The following is an 18,326-nucleotide window of genomic DNA, read 5'->3' as shown; positions in this document are numbered from 1 at the left end:
GGAAGTGCCATAATTGGTGTCAAATGGGCTGTTTTGAAGGGTTAAAAAGGTCAAATCTTTCCAAAACTTCATATATGTGAATAGACAACCCTCCTGAACTGTAAATCAGTCATTTATCCCATCAGATTTAAAAAAAAAAAAAAATACACAATCAACAGAAATGATGGAGGGACACACTGAGGGGCTAAGAGGCAGACAGTGCATGTAGTAGTTACTTTTGTTTGAACTTTTAAAGAACCGTCAGACCTAGAGTTCTGAAATGTTACAAACCTGTTCTAGACCTCAGGTCGATTGTGCACGGTGATTTATGTGGCTCTAGAAGGTTCTCGGACCGATAAACAGCCTCGTGTATTTGCTATGTTTTCAATTCATTTCAGCTCAACGAAATGGACGACATTTAGAAAAGTCCCAGAGTCTCAAGACTAGGTGCATTGAAACCGGCTCGGCCCATAGATACAAACCCCAACGAGCCTGTTTGATTGCTCATTCAAGGACCCCGTAGCAAGGCAATGAAAACAGTGGATTTTCAGCACCAATTAGGGTTTTGCTCGGGCACCGAATGACCTATCGAGCCGAAACTTGGGATTCGAGGTCGCCTCACATAGGGCTAAACATAATGTGAAAATTGGACCCGCAGCTAGAACATAACTACGTATTATTTGTTTTATTATGGTTTAAATGAAAGGCGCTGTGAATTTTGGGCCTGCTCTGAAATATGTTATAGTTGGCTTCTAAAGGAGTTGGAAAAAGTGAGTTTGGTGTCAGATGGTATCCGTTTAGTTGACTTTTGTACAATTGCAATATGTTTCAACGCGGGGGTACCATCAGCAAAATCCACATGATGAAATTTCCACGCAACGAGCGATGGAGAGGAACCACTAACACTGGCCGGCCATCCTAAGGTCATCAGGATGTTCAATTTTGTATTTCTAAAGTATTTAAAGAATGCACGTTACATTTGCAATATGAATCAACACATCATATTGCAAATGTAACAGTGTGTGTTATGTTTGCAATATGATTCAACACATCATATTACAAATGTAACACTGTGTGTTATGTTTGCAATATGATTCACCACATCATATTACAAATGTAACACTGTGTGTTATGTTTGCAATATGATTCACCACATCATATTGCAAATGTAACACTCTGTTATGTTTGCAATATGATTCAACACATCATATTGCAAATGTAACACTCTGTTATGTTTGCAATATGATTCAATACATCATATTGCAAATGTAACACTGTGTTATGTTTGCAATATGATGTGATGTTTTTCACTGTTGAATCATATGCAAATGTAACGTGCATTCTTTAAATAAACCCTATGTGGGTTATGAATGTCTTATGAACCTGTCTTCAATGACAATCCATCAAGCCACTATGAGGTCTACCTGTGTTGATTCTAAGCTTCCTGTGCCAACCGGAAGTGCCTTAAAATGGGGTCACAGGTGCTGTTTCAAAGGCTTAAAAAAGTCAGATCTTTCCAAAACTTTAAGTGTGTGATTAGGCAACCTTCATGAACTTTAAATCAGTCATTTCTCTAAACAGATGTCAAAGAAAAGCTCACACACACACAGCAAGGATATGGTGCTTAAAGACACACAGAGCCTTAAATGCTTTTAGGGGGCATCCAGACTTCCATACCCGCTCTGGGAGCACTATACTACGGGCAAAAAACAATGGGTGCTGGCCTGAGTGATTTATGGAGGTTTTCAAAAAAAGTCAGAAAATATTCTATGTTTTTTCTTAAAAATATTTTATGTTTTTTCTTCTCGAGTCAATGGCCTGAGTGATTTATGGAGTTTTTCCAAAAAACTCAAAAAATATTCTAAGTCCAAACTTTTCGTGCACCTGGTATTTTTTTGGGGTTACCAGGTGCCATGGTTGAAATTGCTTTTAGGGGGCATCCAGAATTCCATACCCGCTCTGGGAGCACTATTTACGGGCAAAAATCAATGTGTGCTGGCCTGAGTGATTTATGGAGGTTTTCAAAAAAAGTCAGAAAATATTCTATGTTTTTTCTTCTGGAATTTTTGTTTTGTTTTTTCTTCTCGTGTCAATGGGGGTCCGGCCTGAGTGATTTAAGGAGGTTTCCAAAAAAAGTCAAAAAATATTCTGTTTCATTTTTTGGGTTACCAGGTGCCATGGTTGAAATTGCTTTTAGGGGGCATCCAGAATTCCATACCCGCTCTGGGAGCACTATTTACGGGCAAAAATCAATGTGTGCTGGCCTGAGTGATTTATGGAGGTTTTCAAAAAAAGTCAGAAAATATTCTGTTTTTTCTTCTGGAATTTTTGTTTTGTTTTTTCTTCTCGTGTCAATGGGGGTCCGGCCTGAGTGATTTAAGGAGGTTTCCAAAAAAAGTCAAAAAATATTCTGTTTCATTTTTTGGGTTACCAGGTGCCATGGTTGAAATTGCTTTTAGGGGGCATCCAGAATTCCATACCCGCTCTGGGAGCACAATTCTACGGGCAAAAATCAATGGGTGCTGGCCTGAGTGATTTATGGAGGTTTTCAAAAAAAGTCAGAAAATATTCTATGTTTTTTCTTGTAAATATTTTATGTTTTTTCTTCTCGAGTCAATGGCCTGAGTGATTTATGGAGTTTTTCCAAAAAACTCAAAAAATATTCTAAGTCCAAACTTTTGGTGCACCTGGTATTTTTTTGGGGTTACCAGGTGCCATGGTTGAAATTGCTTTTAGGGGGCATCCAGAATTCCATACCCGCTCTGGGAGCACTATTCGACGGGCAAAAATCAATGTGTGCTGGCCTGAGTGATTTATGGAGGTTTTCAAAAAAAGTCAAAAAATATTCTGTTTTTTCTTCTGGAATTTTTGTTTTGTTTTTTCTTCTCGAGTCAATGGGGGTCCGGCCTGAGTGATTTAAGGAGGTTTCCAAAAAAAGTCAAAAAATATTCTATGTTTCATGTTTTGGGTACCAGGTGTCATTTTTCAAAACCGTTTTAAATGCTTAATTTTGGCCTTTTAAAAACAAAATGTTATTTTTGACTATGAAATCCAAAAAAGCACTTTTTTAAAGGGGTTGATAAGTTTTTTCTAATTTATTCACATTTTTGACTTTTGACTTTTGACTTCCTATGAAATCATATTCCAAACGCACAAAACATATTCCTTAAGTACAATTAAACATTTCAAAAAAAATTATGATATTATAATGTGACTAAAGTATCTTCATACAGTTCTTATACGTGTGTAATTGACCTAAAAATCGAAAGAATTTCAAAAAACGGTCCAGAAAGCACTTTTTTAAAGGAGGTTATACGTTTTTTCCAAATGTTTGACATTTTTGACTTTTGACTTTTGACTTCCTATGAAATCATATTCCAAATGCACAAAACATATTGCTTAAGTTCAAATAAACATTTACAAAAAATTATGATAATAAAATGTGACTAATGTATTTTCATACAGTTCTTACACATGTGAAATTGCCATAAAACTCGAAAGAATTTCAAAAAACGGTCCAGAAAGCACTTTTTTAAAGGGGGTGACACGTTTTTTCCAAATTTTTGACATTTTTGACTTTTGACTTTTGACTTCCTATGAAATCATATTCCAAATGCACAAAACATATTGCTTAAGTTCAAATAAACATTTACAAAAATTTATGATAATAACATGTGACTAATGTATTTTCATACAGTTCTTACACATGTGTAATTGCCATAAAACTCGAAAGAATTTCAAAAAACGGTCCAGAAAGCACTTTTTTAAAGGGGGTGACACGTTTTTTCCAAATTTTTGACATTTTTGACTTTTGACTTTTGACTTCCTATGAAATCATATTCCAAATGTACAAAACATGTACCTTAAGTTCAAAAAAAAAAATCAAAAAAAATTATGTTAATAAAATTTGAAAAAAGTATTTTCATATAGTTCTTACACATGTGTAATTGACATAAAACTCGAAAGAATTTCAAAAAACGGTCCAGAAAGCACTTTTTTAAGGGGGTGATAAGTTTTTGCCAAAACTTTCAAAATCTCAAAATTTGACTGTTGGGTTTTGACTTGCGTTACATAAAGCCTATGAAAAATTTAGATGGAACACACTCGCCCACTATAGGAATTTTGGAGTGTTACACAGCTCATTTGCAGCATGGCATTTGCCATCAGCTTTGGATGAAAGCGGGCCAGAACTAGTGTACTTGTCCATCGTGTATATGCTGCGCTCGGTGCCAATAACTTGCCATGTTATTTTGTACAATTGGGGGGGGACTTCCCTTACATAAGACAGTCCTGGAAGCCGATCAAGAAACCTGCAGACCCCTTTCACAGAAATCACAGGTGATTGGTGGGAGTGTAACTGACAGTTAGACTTACAGGTTATGTCGTTGTTTTGTGTTTGAATTGTTTACGTGTCCGTAGTGCGGGGAAATGATAAGACAAGCGGAACTACATAGCTAATAACTGTTGTAACGGGGATTCTTATTGTAGCAACACACTTTTGGAGGGAAGGCAATCCCGCGCTGTGTTAGCTAAGTTTTCATGTCATCGGGTGTAGTTCATAAAGTTTGAAGCGTATATGTTAGGATGGTAACGTTATAATAATTAAGGATGAAGCGTGAATTCATGCCAGGAATAATAAGTGTGAAGTTTGATTTCCTCCCTTCTGTAATAAGCAGCCAATGAGGTATTTTTCCTTTATTCATGTGTTTAATCTAATACTGTTATAGCGCCGGCTAAACTGTTTATGTATGTAAGCACTTCAGAGTTATACCAAGCTAATAAGTCACTCGTAAGATAAGGTTGTAAGAGTGTGCTTAACTGTATTTTTCATTTACTTTATAGTTCTCACGGAAGGTGATAATTCTGACTAAATCTACAGAATAAAGCCGCCAGTTAAAATCAAGGAAAGGTTGTGCTCGTGGTTACTGGAGGGAGCTACAGTTATGCCCAACGTTATTAATGAACAGCACATGTTTTTCTTGACCAAATACGACACAATCCCATTGCCTTCCAGTCAAAAAAACACACTAACCACTTTGTCTGTATAGCTTCAAATTTCACCCAGGACAAAGTGCAGAGTTGTATCTCTCGCTTCACATATCCCACTCTGGCTGTAAACCTACACTCACTTCCCTGAAATAATTACTGGGCGGAGATATCTTTCTTGAAGCTGGAAAGTGAAACTGGGAAAACATTTGGAATGCGTGATGCTGCTTGTAGCTGGAAGGTTAACATTATCACAGGTTTGTAAACCGTGTAAGATTTACTATCATCATTATAATCTATGTGTGCTGTTACCTCGACCAATCAGTTTGCGCGCATGTAGGTTGGTCGGCAAAATAATGTTGAGTACAGATTATTTTTTAGAACTTTCTCAAAAAAGGGGTGATGACGAATTAAAAAACAGAAATTCTTGTGCAAACAATGGTGTCCCCAGCTGAAAAAGTTTGAATACCACTGACAAAGTAATGTATGTGTTTGCAAAAAGACCTATCATTTAGAGCTTACTTGTGTTTACTTAGTGTTTTCGATATTAAAGTTAGTCATTTGGAATTTAGGGGTGTGCTTTCAATATTCAACTAGGTAATTTGTTATAGAAGTTTCAAGATCCGATGTGGTCATTCGTTTTTCGATGTGTGGTGATTTGCTTTTACAGTAGACGCGTTATGTTTCAACGTTCCATAGGAGCTTTTGTTATTAGATGTGTTCCACATTCAAGATTTGTTGTCATCATTTTACATTTTAATGTTCCAAATAATGTTCCAAATACAGTACTTTCCTTTAACTCTATAGAGTTATAACTTGTGCACTTTGTCCCGCCTTTTGAAATGTGTGTGTAATGAGAGAGTCAAATGCTGTAACTTTTCTCCCACTGTTTGCAGTTTGCATCTAGATTGCACCCGAAGTTGCACCAACCCTGAAGCCCAAAGCGTTTAAACCCAAGGCAAACGAAGATGGCGCCAGAATCAAGCTTGTCCCCACCTACCAAATTTCTGCTGGGGCCCGGTGAGCCGCAGGAGCCTTGGAATGACTGGATAAAGTATTTTGAGTTGTACATTACACAAAGAGGCTTGCCAGAGGAAGAGAAGATAGCACTGTTAAGCGTTTACCTTGGGAAGGAGGGACTGCGCATCTTAAATACCTTGACAACGATTGAAACATATGCAGCAATGATTGATGCCCTCACTGCTTACTACAGCAAAGCTCAGGAGCCTCAAGACTGTCAGGAGCCTCAGGACCCGGATGATTCACAAAGAATCAAACAGAACAGTGAGTAAAACAGAACTTCCCAAAACTTTCACAACTCTGATCATCAAAATGGGAGCACAATATTCAACATTTGTACTAATAGCAACATGCACCCATAATGTTTAAAGGTCATAAATACTTATGAAAACATGTAATAGTTGGACAGGGAGTGTTAAGTACACAACACTTTTGGAATTTACCAAAACAAACATATATTTAATAACAGAACATAATGTGTTGAATCCAGGTCACAGCAACATGTCTGTATTATCCCACTGAGCTAAAGCCCACCAAACTCACAAAGCCAACTCCATGACACTCATAGGTGGTATTCAGTGGTATTAAGTATGACCAGCAATCCTGGAAAATATTCTTGATAATGTGTTTTGTGTCATGGATATTTTCCAGGTAGTAAATGTAGGGTTTCTATTAGGATAGCTGTGAGGCTCTAGTGCACAATGTAGTGAAATGTTGGGAATATATGAAGGGTGGACTGAAGGAGGGGTGGGCCAACTTTTTGGCTCGAGGGCCACATCGGGATTTTGAAATTCAACGGAGGGCTGCATTTTGTGGGGGACCAATTGTTTGTTAAAATCAATTTGTGGGGGCTTCTCGAGTGGCGCAGCGGTCTAAGGCACTGCATCACTGTTCTCGAGGCGTCACTAGACCCGGGTTCGATCCCAGGCTGTGTCACAGCTGGCCGTGACTGGGAGACCCATGAGGCAGTGCACAATTGTCCCAGAGTCATCCGGGTTAGGAGAGGGTTTGGCAGGCTGAGATTTCCTTGTCCCATCCCGTTCTAGCAATCTTGTAGTGAGCCGGGTGCATGCACGATGACACGGTTGCCAAGTGTATGCTCTTTTCTCCGACACATTGGTGCGGCTAGCTTCCGTGTTAAGCGGGCATTGTGTCAAGAAGCAGTGCGGGTAGGGTTTCGGGGGACACACGGCTCTCCACCTTCACTTCTCTAGAGTCCGTACGGGAGTTGCAGCGATGGAACAAGACTAACTACCGTCGTGGTAATATTCAGTCAATCATATTTCTCAAATACCGTAGCTTGTGAGTTCAAATAGACATTTATTACAACATAATAAAAGCTGAGCTCGTTCATGAAATCAACTCACTTTCAGTATTGGCACATACTTCTTATACCTTTTTCCTCCTTAAGTCTGGCATTTAGCCATCGTTATCTTATTGCCTTATTCATTTTAGTTTGGTTTCATATTAGGGCATGGAAACTGTAGAGCCACACCAATAGTTTAAAAAAATGTCGCCTTAAGACAGGGGCATGCATGTAGGACCATAGCAACAGTCCTTGGCACTTTACAGAAATAACCAGACATGTCATCCTGCTAACTCCTCTGAAAGGGACACCCATGTACTGGAAAAGACCCAAGAGGTGTAACCATAGCAACAGTACATATTAGGCCATAACACTTTTGCATAAATAACCAGTCGTGTCCACTCCCCAGACAGGTGCATGTCTAATGACCCAGAGCACACATAGAGAGCACTAGTTTTGCTAACTATCCTGAAATGTATAATGGCCACACATGTTCTGGAAAATTCTCAATACTACAAATTGGATACCACGAAATTGGGGAGAAAAAAGGGGTAAAAAAATATACATGTTTTGCGAGCCGTACTTTTCCCCCCTTGCATTAGAGGATGGTTTATGAGTAAAATGCACCCATATAACCTTTCAAATCCCAAATAGTGAATAGCTAGTTTACTTTCAACAAACTACAATAGGTTAGGCTACTGTTGTGGATTAGGTGAATTACAAGTTAACTTGCTGGCTAACACATACAGTAGCTGTATCAACAAGCAGGTTATCATAAAAGAGCAATATTTTATTTTCTATTTAGGAAAAAGGATGATCATTACAGGAGCAGCAGCAGCAGTGGGAGCAGGTAAGATAATGTATTTAGTCAGCATGAATATTCTATTTGATCCAATAACTCAACTAATCTTTATTATATTTGTTGATTTTGCACAAAAAAACACTTTCTGTTCAAAATCCATTGTAAACATACTTTTGATGAGTTCAAACAACGTAAATGGAACAATAATTGCCAGAATAAGAAACACAATATAAATGGCACAATAATTGTCAGTATAAGAAAAGGAATCTCTAGTCTATGCTCTGAACATTATTGGTTAAGCCCTTTCTAGATGTTACCTTCAAATAATTTCACAGTTGTGTTACTACTTTCTTTTGTCATTTAGGCCTAAGTCATTCACATTATAGTGATACCATTGTCAAACCTCCTATAACAGGGAGCCATGTATGTTTTTGGTTGTTTGCTCGCTGCATGCTCTTGTCTGCTGGGCCTTCACAGCTGCGGCAGTGGTGGGGGCACCAGTTGCCCTGGGAGTGGCAGGTTTGACTACTGTTGGGGTTGCTGCTGGAGCAACTGCAGGGGGCGCCGCAATAGGTAAAATCAAAGAAAGCTTTAATGGCATGATGGAATAAAGGAAGCCAATGGTAGTGTTTGTGATTATAGTGTTTAGATCATATGACTTATTGAGTAGAATTTATCATTGATGATTGACTTTGTCGTTTTCTTCTTTGCTCTTATAATGTAAGGATGTGTGTCCTGTGTGTATCCATTTTGGGTCACCCATGTTCTTTGAAACTATTACCCCACTGAGCTAAAGCCCACTAAAGTCACAAAGCCACCTCCATGACACTCATAGGTTTCAAGTGGTATTTCCCGCATGACCAGAAGTCCTGGAAAATATCAATGATGTGTCAAAAAGCATAATCATAGATTTTTTCCAGGAAGTAAATACAGGCTTTTTATTAGGATAGCTTAGGATGGTTTTCGTATGCAATGTATATAATTATATTTTGGGACTATATGAAGGGCGGACTGATGGGCTAGAACAGTTCTTTATTAAAATCACATTTATTTTTCAATCAAATTGATTTATAAAGCCCTTTTTACATCAGCCGATGTCACAAAGTGCAATACAGAAACACAGCCTAAAACCCCAAACAACAAGCAATGCAGATGTAGAAGCACGGTGGCCAGGAAAAACTAGAAAGGCAGGAACCTAGGCAGGAACCTAGAAAGGAACCAGGCTCTGAGGGGTGGCTAGTCCTCTTCTGGCTTAGCCGGGTGGAAATTATAACAGTACATGGCCAAGATGTTCAAATGTTCATAGATGACCAGTAGGGGCAAATAATAATAATCACAGTGGTTGTAGAGGGTGCAACAGGTCAGCACCTCAGGAGTACATTTTACATTTACGTCATTTAGCAGACGAGGGAGCACCTCAGGAGTACATTTTACATTTACGTCATTTAGCAGACGCTCTTATCCAGAGCGACTTACAGTAGAGTGCATACATTTTATTACATTTTACATACTGAGACAAGGATATCCCTACCGGCCAAACCCTCCCTAACCCGGACGACGCTATGCCTATTGTGCGTCGCCCCACGGACCTCCCGGTTGCGGCCGGCTGCGACAGAACCTGGGCGTGAACCCAGAGACTCTGCCCTAGACCACTGCGCCACCCGGGAGGAGTAAATGTCAGTTGGCTTTTCATAGCCAATCATTCAGAGGTAGAGAGTCGAAATCAGCAGGTCCGGGACAGGTAGCCCTCCACTTTGGGGCAGTAGTAAAAGTGCAAGCAGTAGTTGTCACTTTATTGCATATATGAAAGACAAGGTACTTTTGGTAGGGAAGGTAAAAACTTGATCAGGTGTGGTGAGTTGCAGCGAGGGGGCGTGGCCAGAAGGTAATTGGGATAAGAGCCATGACCTTTCACAACAGTAAGTATGTTTGTATCGTATGTGGGACAGCAATGTGTGTGGTCTTCCTCTAGGTGCTGCAGGGCTTTCAGGAGAGGCTACAGAGGCTGTGGGAGGTGTTAGAGCAGCAGTTGGTGGAGCGTCTGAAGGGGAGGGAGGAGTCGAGGAGAGAGAGCTTTCAGGAGCGACTACAGCAGCTGCAGAAGGTGTGTGAGGTGTTAGAACAGCAGTTGGTGGAGCGGCGGGATGGCTGTTCTCAAGAATCAGGACGTCTAAAAAGGAGGGAGGAGAGTAAAGAGGAAAGAGAGGATGAGAAGAGATCCCGGAAGAGGGCCCTTTACATAAATAAAAAAACGGATTGATACTGCAACATTCATGAAAGTATTTTGAATGATTTCACATAGGTGTTATGAGTGCATATGCATACCCCCTTTGGTGTTGCCAAACATACATATATATCCACTCAACATGTATTTTTTCCTAGTGGTTAGAGCACTGTAACTGAGCGTTTGCTGGATCAAATCCCCGAGCTGACAAGATAAAAAGCTGTCGTTCTGCCCCTGAGCAAGGCAGTTAACCCACTGTTCCCCGGGCGCCGAAGACGTGGAAGTTTATTTAGGGTTGGGTTAAATGCGGAAGACACATTTCAGTTGAAGGTATTCAGTTGTACAACCAACTAGGTATCCCCCTTTACAGACGCATGCATATCCACTCACAGGAACACATAGGCATGTGACACACACATACTTTCAAAATAAGTCTATTGTATAATGGAAAAATGTTTTTTTTAGTTGTCACTGTACCCAGCCCTATGACATACCAAACACAGAGCAAGTGTGTAAAGCGCTTTGCAGGTGTGGTTCCCTTGCACATTCTGCATAACTGTAATTTAACTTCTTACGGCTGAAATCCAGTTAACGGGATCAATATGACAACAGCCAGTGAAAGTGCAGGGTGCCAAATTCAAACAGAAATCTCATAATTAAAATGTATAACATACAGGTATTATACACCATTTTAAAGATAAACTTGTTGTTAATCCCACCACAGTGTCCGATTTCAAAAAGGCTTTACGACGAAAGCATACCATGCGATTATGTTAGGTCAGCACCTAGTCACAGAAAAACACAGCCATTTTTCCAGCCAAAGAGAGGAGTCACAAAAAGCAGAAATAGAGAAAATTAATCACTAACCTTTGAAGATCTTCATCAGATGACACTCATAGGACTTCATGTATGTTTTGTTCGATAAAGTTCATATTTGTATACAAAAATCTCAGTTTACATGGCGCGTTATGTTCAGTAATGTTTTGCTTCCAAAACATCCGGTGATTTTGCAGAGAGCCACATCAATTTACAGAAATCCTCAGCTGTCTGGTGTGTTTACAGACATATTCAATCAATCCTTATCCCAGTCTGCTGTTCCGACATGCTTCAAGAGGGCCACCATTGTTCCTGTTCCCAAGAAAGCTAAGGTAACTGAGCTAAACGACTACTGCCCCGTAGCACTCACTTCCGTCATCACGAAGTGCTTTGAGAGACTAGTCAAGGACCATATCACCTCCACCCTACCTGACACCCTAGACCCACTCCAATTTGCTTACCACCCCAATAGATCCACAGACGACACAATCGCAACCACACTGCACACTGCCCTAACCCATCTGGACAAGAGGAATACCTATGTGAGAATGCTGTTCATCGACTACAGCTCAGCATTTAACATCATAGTACCCTCCAAACTCGTCGACCCTGGGTCTCGACCCCACCCTGTGCAACTGGGTACTGGACTTCCTGATGGGCCGCCCCCAGGCGGTGAGGGTAGGTATCAACATCTCCACCCCGCTGATCCTCAACACTGGGGCCCCACAAGGGTGCGTTCTGATCCCTCTCCTGTACTCCCTGTTCACCCACGACTGCGTGGCCTTGCACGCCTCCAACTCAATCATCAAGTTTGCGGACGACACTACAGTGGTAGGCTTGATTACCAACAACGACGAGACGGCCTACAGGGAGGAGGTGAGGGCCCTCGGAGTGTGGTGTCAGAAAAATAACCTCACACTCAACGTCAACAATACAAAGGAGATGATTGTGGACATCAGGAAACAGCAGAGGGAGCACCCCCCTATCCACATCGACGGGACAGTAGTGGAGAGGGTAGTAAGTTTTAAGTTCCTCGGGGTACACATCACGGACAAACTGAATTGGTCCACCCACACAGACAGCGTTGTGAAGAAGGCACAGGAGGCTGAAGAAATTCGGCTTGTCACCAAAAGCACTCACAAACTTCTACAGATGCACAATCGAGAGCATCCTGTCGGGCTGTATCACCGCCTGGTACGGCAACTGCTCCGCCCACAACCAGAAGGCTCTCCAGAGGGTAGTGAGGTCTGCACAACGCATCACTGGGGGCAAACTACCTGCCCTCCAGGACACCTACACCACCCGATGTCACAGGAAGGCCATAAAGATCATCAAGGACAACCACCCGAGCCACTGCCTGTTCACCCCGCTATCATCCAGAAGGCGAGGTCAGTACAGGTGCATCAAAGCAGGGACCGAGAGACAGAAGCTGTTTTTTAATCTTAAGGCCATCACACTGTTAAACAGCCATCACTAACATTGAGTGGCTGCTGCCAACCTACTGACTCAACTCCAGCTCACTTTAATAATGGGAATTGATCAAAAATGTATCACTAGCCACTTTAAACAATGCCACTTAATATAATGTATATGTACAGTGGGGAGAACAAGTATTTGAAACACTGACGATTTTGCAGGTTTTCCTACTTACAAAGCATGTAGAGTTCTGTAATTTTAATCATAGGTACACTTCAACTGTGAGAGACGGAATCTAAAACAAAAATCCAGAAAATCACATTGGATGATTTTTAAGTAATTAGCATTTTATTGCATGACATAAGTATTTGATCACCTACCAACCAGTAAGAATTCCAGCTCTCACAGACCTGTTATTTTTTCTTAAAGAAGCCCTCCTGTTCTCCACTCATTACCTGTATTAACTGCACCTGTTTGAACTCGTTACCTGTATAAAAGACACCTGTCCACACACTCAATCAAACAGACTCCAACCTCTCCACAATGGACAAGACCAGAGAGCTGTGTAAGGACATCAGGGATAAAATTGTATACCTGCACAAGGCTGGGATGGGCTACAGGACAATAGGCAAGCAGCTTGGTGAGAAGGCAACAACTGTTGCCTTCAATTAAAATCCTGCAGCGCACGCAAGGTCCCCCTGCTCAAGCCAGCGCATGTCCAGGCCCGTCTGAAGTTTGCCAATGACCATCTGGATGATCCAGAGGAGGAATGGGAGAAGGTCATGTGGTCTGATGAGACAAAAATAGAGCTTTTTGGTCTAAACTCCACTCGCCTTGTTTGGAGGAAGAAGAAGGATGAGTACAACCCCAAGAACACCATCCCAACCGTGAAGCATGGAGGTGGAAACATCATTCTTTGGGGATGCTTTTCTGCAAAGGGGACAGGACGACTGCACTCTATCACTCTATGTCACTATGCCACTTTTATGTTTACATACCCTACATTACTCATCTCATATGTATATACTGTACTCGATACCATCTACTGCATCTTGCCTATTGATAAGGGTTGCGTCGATCAAATCTGGTATCAGGATAAAATGTGATTCAGAGTCACCTAATATACTTTAAGTATTTTTATTTAACTCAAGCGATAAATGGCAAATGCAATTTTCGTATATACGGGTTCACTGTAACACCTCGCAGGGTAGAACAGAGAACTAACTTGAATTTAACAAAGTTATTTTTTTTATTCTAGGACAGAGATAGTTCCAACTTCAGTTGGCCTGTCAGAGTAGAGGCTAAGTGTGGTTTAGACTCACTAGCCTATCGGTGGCGCCCAGGCTGGTCCCAGCCCCACAGCGCTCCAGATGTCCGGCGCTGTTGCTGTGTAGATTACGCGCCCACACCCTAGAAACTGAGGTCAGACAGTTCTGCAACATTGTTGAGCTATTTGCACCTGCATAGAAAACATACTGTTCCCGCTCAAGGTTAACCACAGCTTCTCAGCACACTATCTGGGGCAAAATGTTACTTCCAGCACACACACAGACCCCCATTATAGGCCAAGCATATTTTCAATCCTCACACTATGCCGTTCTGTACCATCACTTATTCATATATCTTTATGTACATATTCTCTATCCCTTTACACTTGTGTGTATAAGGTAGTAGTTGTGGAATTGTTAGGTTAGATTACTCGTTGGTTATTACTGCATTGTCAGAACTAGAAGCACAAGCATTTCGCTACACTCGCATTAACATCTGCTAACCATGTGTATGTGACAAATAACATTTGATAATAAACATTGGTAAAAGATACAAGTGTTATGGATGGAACTTTAGATAAACTTCTCCTTAATGCAACCGCTGTGTCAGATTTCAAAAAAGCTTTACGGAAAAGCACACCATGCAATAATCTGAGTACAGCGCTCCGAGAACAAAACAAGCCATACAGATACCCGCCATGTTGTGGAGTCAACAGAAGTCAGAAATAGCATTATAAATATTCACTTACTTTTGATGATCTTCATCAGAATGCACTCCCAGGAATCCCAGTTGCACATTAAATGTTTGTTTTGTTCGATAAAGTCCATCATTTATGTCCAAATACCCCCTTTTTGTTTGTGTGTTTAGTTCACGAATTCACGAGGCGCAGGCCAGACAAAGTCAAAAAGTTCCATTACATTTTGTAGAAACATGTCAAACGATGTATAGAATCAATCTTTAGGATGTTTTTAACATAAATCTTCAATAATGTTTCAACCGGATAATTCCTTTGTCTTTAGAAAGGAAAAGGAACGCAGCTACCTCTCACGGGCGCACGCCTGACTGAGCTCATGGCATTCTGCCAGACCTCTTACTCAATCAGCTCTTATTCTCTCCTCCTTCACAGTAGAAGCCTGAAACAAGGTTCTAAAGACTGATGACATCTAGTGGAAGCCTTGGGAAGTGCAATATGACTCCATAGACACTGTATATTGGATAGGCAAAGACTTGAAAACCTACAAACCTCAGATTTCCCACTTCCTGGTTGGATTTTTTCTCAGGTTTTTGCATGCCATATGAGTTATGTTATACTCACAGGCATCATTCAAACAGTTTTAGAAACGTCAGAGTGTTTTCTATCCAAATCTACTAATATGCATATCTTAGCTTCTGGGCCTGAGTAGCAGGCAGTTTACTCTGGGCAACTTATTCATCCAAGCTACTCAATACTGCCCCCAGCCATAACCCTGACCAACAGATTTTCCGGGGAGTTTCATTCAATAGGGGTTTCAGAAGATTTATCTAAAGCCATCCCTTTAAATTTGGTGTAAAGTACCTTTAATTCAAATTTTCTCAGACTCACTAGAATATATGAAGAGAATGTCAGGAACCTGTAAATGAGCGGACCAAGGCGCAGCGTACATAGAGTTCCACATGTTTAATCAATGAAACTCACAAAACAAGAATAAACTAACGTGAAATTCAATCAGTGCTCACAGGCAACTACACAGAAATAAGATCCCACAAAACACAGTGGGGAAATGGCTGCCTAAATATGATCCCCAATCAGAGACAACGATAAACAGCTGCCTGATTGGGAACCATACCAGGCCAACATAGACATAAACACACTAGATCACCCACCCTAGTCACACCCCGACCTAACCAAAATAGAGAATAAAAGGCTCTCTATGGTCAGGGCGTGACAGAGAATGTTCAGAATATTAGGGATCAATGAAAGAATGCCATTTAAATGCATACATATCCGTCTCTTTTCAGCACCACTTAAAAAATACTCTGATCCTGTTTATTATTTAGGGTTCGGAAAGAATTTATGAATAAAAAAAAGGTTTGGAGAGCCTTTACACACGGACTATATTGGTGAATAAAAAATAGTGGTTTGATTCATCCTGAAAGTTGACATATTCAATTTTTCAACCCATGAAGGTGAGAAAAGTGTACAATAGGGGTTGAACAGTAGTCCTATAAATCTACCCTAATAATCTTCACTAATCATGGATGACAACGGACCAGGAGTCGTGAACCGTGCGCCAGACTCCAGGTTTAAACTGCTAGATATGCGCTGCGTTCCATAAAGATTCAAATACGCCACATGCCCTTAATTATTGCACAACATGTAATACGTTAGCGTAATATGATTCACTATTGCTAGCAATCCTAAGGAACAACCACACAAACGTGACAGAGGAAAGAAATAACAATGGAATGGAATTATGAGTGGCGTCATTAGGCCTAGGTTTCCTAGGTTTCCTCTTTCCAAGAGGTTTTTGTTCCAGAAAGAAATTATGTTTTTCTGACTGAACCACATATCTTTTGACAGTAACGCAGTGTCCCGCTTTGGACTGAAGCTGAACCTTACAACATTATATTTAACCCTGTTTAAAATTAGCAATGTTGAGGTGGTAGAACTGACCAAACGAAATGAATCGTAGACATAATATAACCTATTCAATTCTACAGGTTAACATGCTTGGCTCATGTCTGTTATTTCCATATAGGCTATGTAAATATTTGTTTAAAAAAAATATATATGATATGTGAATTTATTTCATTGAAATGCCTGCAAGTTAGCATTTCATTCCACTGTGTACTACATGTGTATATGACATAAACAAACTTTTACTTTTTTTCCACCTTACTAGCTCTGACTTTGCTGATAGCTATTTTGAGGAAAATGTACTTACTATAACTTTGATATGTGGATAGCTATCTTAAGATGAATGCACTAACTAAGTCACTCTGGATAAGAGCGTCTGCTAAATTACTAAAATGTCAATGTAGTCTAAAAATCTCACATTAGCTGGTAGAACTGATGAGGTCGTATATCTTACTCCTAGTGGCGACCCGTCATTTAAAGCAGAGTGGAGCAAAGCACCAGCTAGCAATGAGGATTTGGCCCAGAAGCGGCCCTCTTCCAGGGAGCCAGAACTGATTGAAATGGCCCGGAATCGGATGTTGGATTGTTTTTAGCCAAACATTTTTTTTGTTTTTTATTATAAATAAACTGTAGCGCATTAAAGTATTACTAAGTGTATGATGTGTAGTAAGCTGTTAGTAGCCCATGTGCCTCACCCAAATATTTTGCCTACTGTTCTGACTTGGTGGTGCACATGTAGCCTTTAACCTGTTTTTGAGAAATGTAATCATTGATTATTGTAAGAACTTTCATTGACTGCTTATATGCCCCCTTTATTTATCCTACGGTTCTGACTTGCTGTACAGGGAGAAAGAACACTGTGAGAACGGCCCATGTTCTGAATTCTGTCACTGTACATTTCAAAAGTGCTGAACAAATAGTTCTATTGACTACATCCGTCCTAGCTCGCTCATTAATGTCTTAATTGAAATTACGGACCGCCTCTTATCCGCTTGTCATCCCCTTATGACATAGTTTGTACATCTCAATTGTCAGTAGAAACAATATTTGTTTATTAAAGACGTTCATCACGAGTTTGCAGGACTCGAAATCTACAAGTCTTGTGTAGGCTACATGTACATGTAGGCTATCCGCTATGCATTATTATATTCATCTACTTCGATATGCGTTTTGAATCGAGCATAAGGACCGGCAGTTAACAGTTTACTCCTCAACAAAAAAAGCTTGCTGTGGAGGGGGCTGGAACCCACTGTTACAATCTATGGTTAAAGTGCACTATCAATTGCGAGTCAACATCTGCTTTATGCACTGTGTGCCACAGAGAAGCGATGAGGACAATGATAGCCTTCATGACTGCTATTTGACAAATGCAGAAGGCACTTCGTTTTCTTTCTTCGTTGTTGATAAACTTACATGTTGTAAGGACCTTATTCATATTTTTCCAATTAAAGCATAACTGTGGGAAGTATGGGGTGCTCAGAGTTGGGTAGGTTACCTTCTAAATGTAATCCGTTACAGTTACTAGTTACCTGTCCAAAACTGTAATCAGTAACGTAACTTTTTGATTACCACAAACTCAGTAACGTAATCTGATTGCATTCTGTTACTTTTAGGATAAATCAATGTTGTAGTTTACATAGCTGGCCATATATGGATGTTACATTTTACTTTATGGGTTGGTTATGTAGGCTTCTTCTCACCCATCACTTTTTACTACATATAATAATATGATTAAATTATATCTTTACATTAAAAACCAGTCTATCAGAATTCCAGTCATTCCAATAAATGTTATGCGCCTTGATCTTTAAGAATAGGACTTAGAAATATGGAAGTATAGATTAGCCAAATTGTTTTGCCTGAGCATAACCCCAAAACTAAGGGCTTATTA

At 40.2% G+C, this 18,326-nt stretch overlaps 1 protein-coding gene and 1 long non-coding RNA gene across 3 annotated transcripts in view; both read left to right on the top strand.

Moving 5' to 3' along the window:
* The window catches only part of LOC129812724 (kunitz-type protease inhibitor 1-like), an 81,659-nt gene that overhangs the window by 33,446 nt on the left and 29,887 nt on the right, over positions 1-18,326 (top strand). Inside the window, exon 12 of one of the 2 annotated variants that reach the window (XM_055864552.1) lies at positions 10,066-10,361. The exons of the other annotated variant lie outside the window; for it this stretch is intronic. Coding sequence (XP_055720527.1) covers positions 10,066-10,205 — 140 coding nt within the window. The 3' untranslated portion in view covers positions 10,206-10,361. Of the gene's footprint in view, positions 1-10,065; positions 10,362-18,326 lie in introns of those variants that run through there. 2 annotated transcript variants of the gene reach the window in all.
* Positions 3,847-6,250, top strand: LOC129812727 (uncharacterized). Its single transcript, XR_008753060.1, has 2 exons — positions 3,847-5,222; positions 5,862-6,250. It is a non-coding gene; the product is annotated as an uncharacterized LOC129812727 (long non-coding RNA).

The sequence above is a fragment of the Salvelinus fontinalis genome, chromosome 16, assembly GCF_029448725.1.
Source record: "Salvelinus fontinalis isolate EN_2023a chromosome 16, ASM2944872v1, whole genome shotgun sequence".
Classification (NCBI taxonomy): domain Eukaryota; kingdom Metazoa; phylum Chordata; class Actinopteri; order Salmoniformes; family Salmonidae; genus Salvelinus; species Salvelinus fontinalis.
This window is presented reverse-complemented; position numbering and strand designations above follow the sequence as displayed.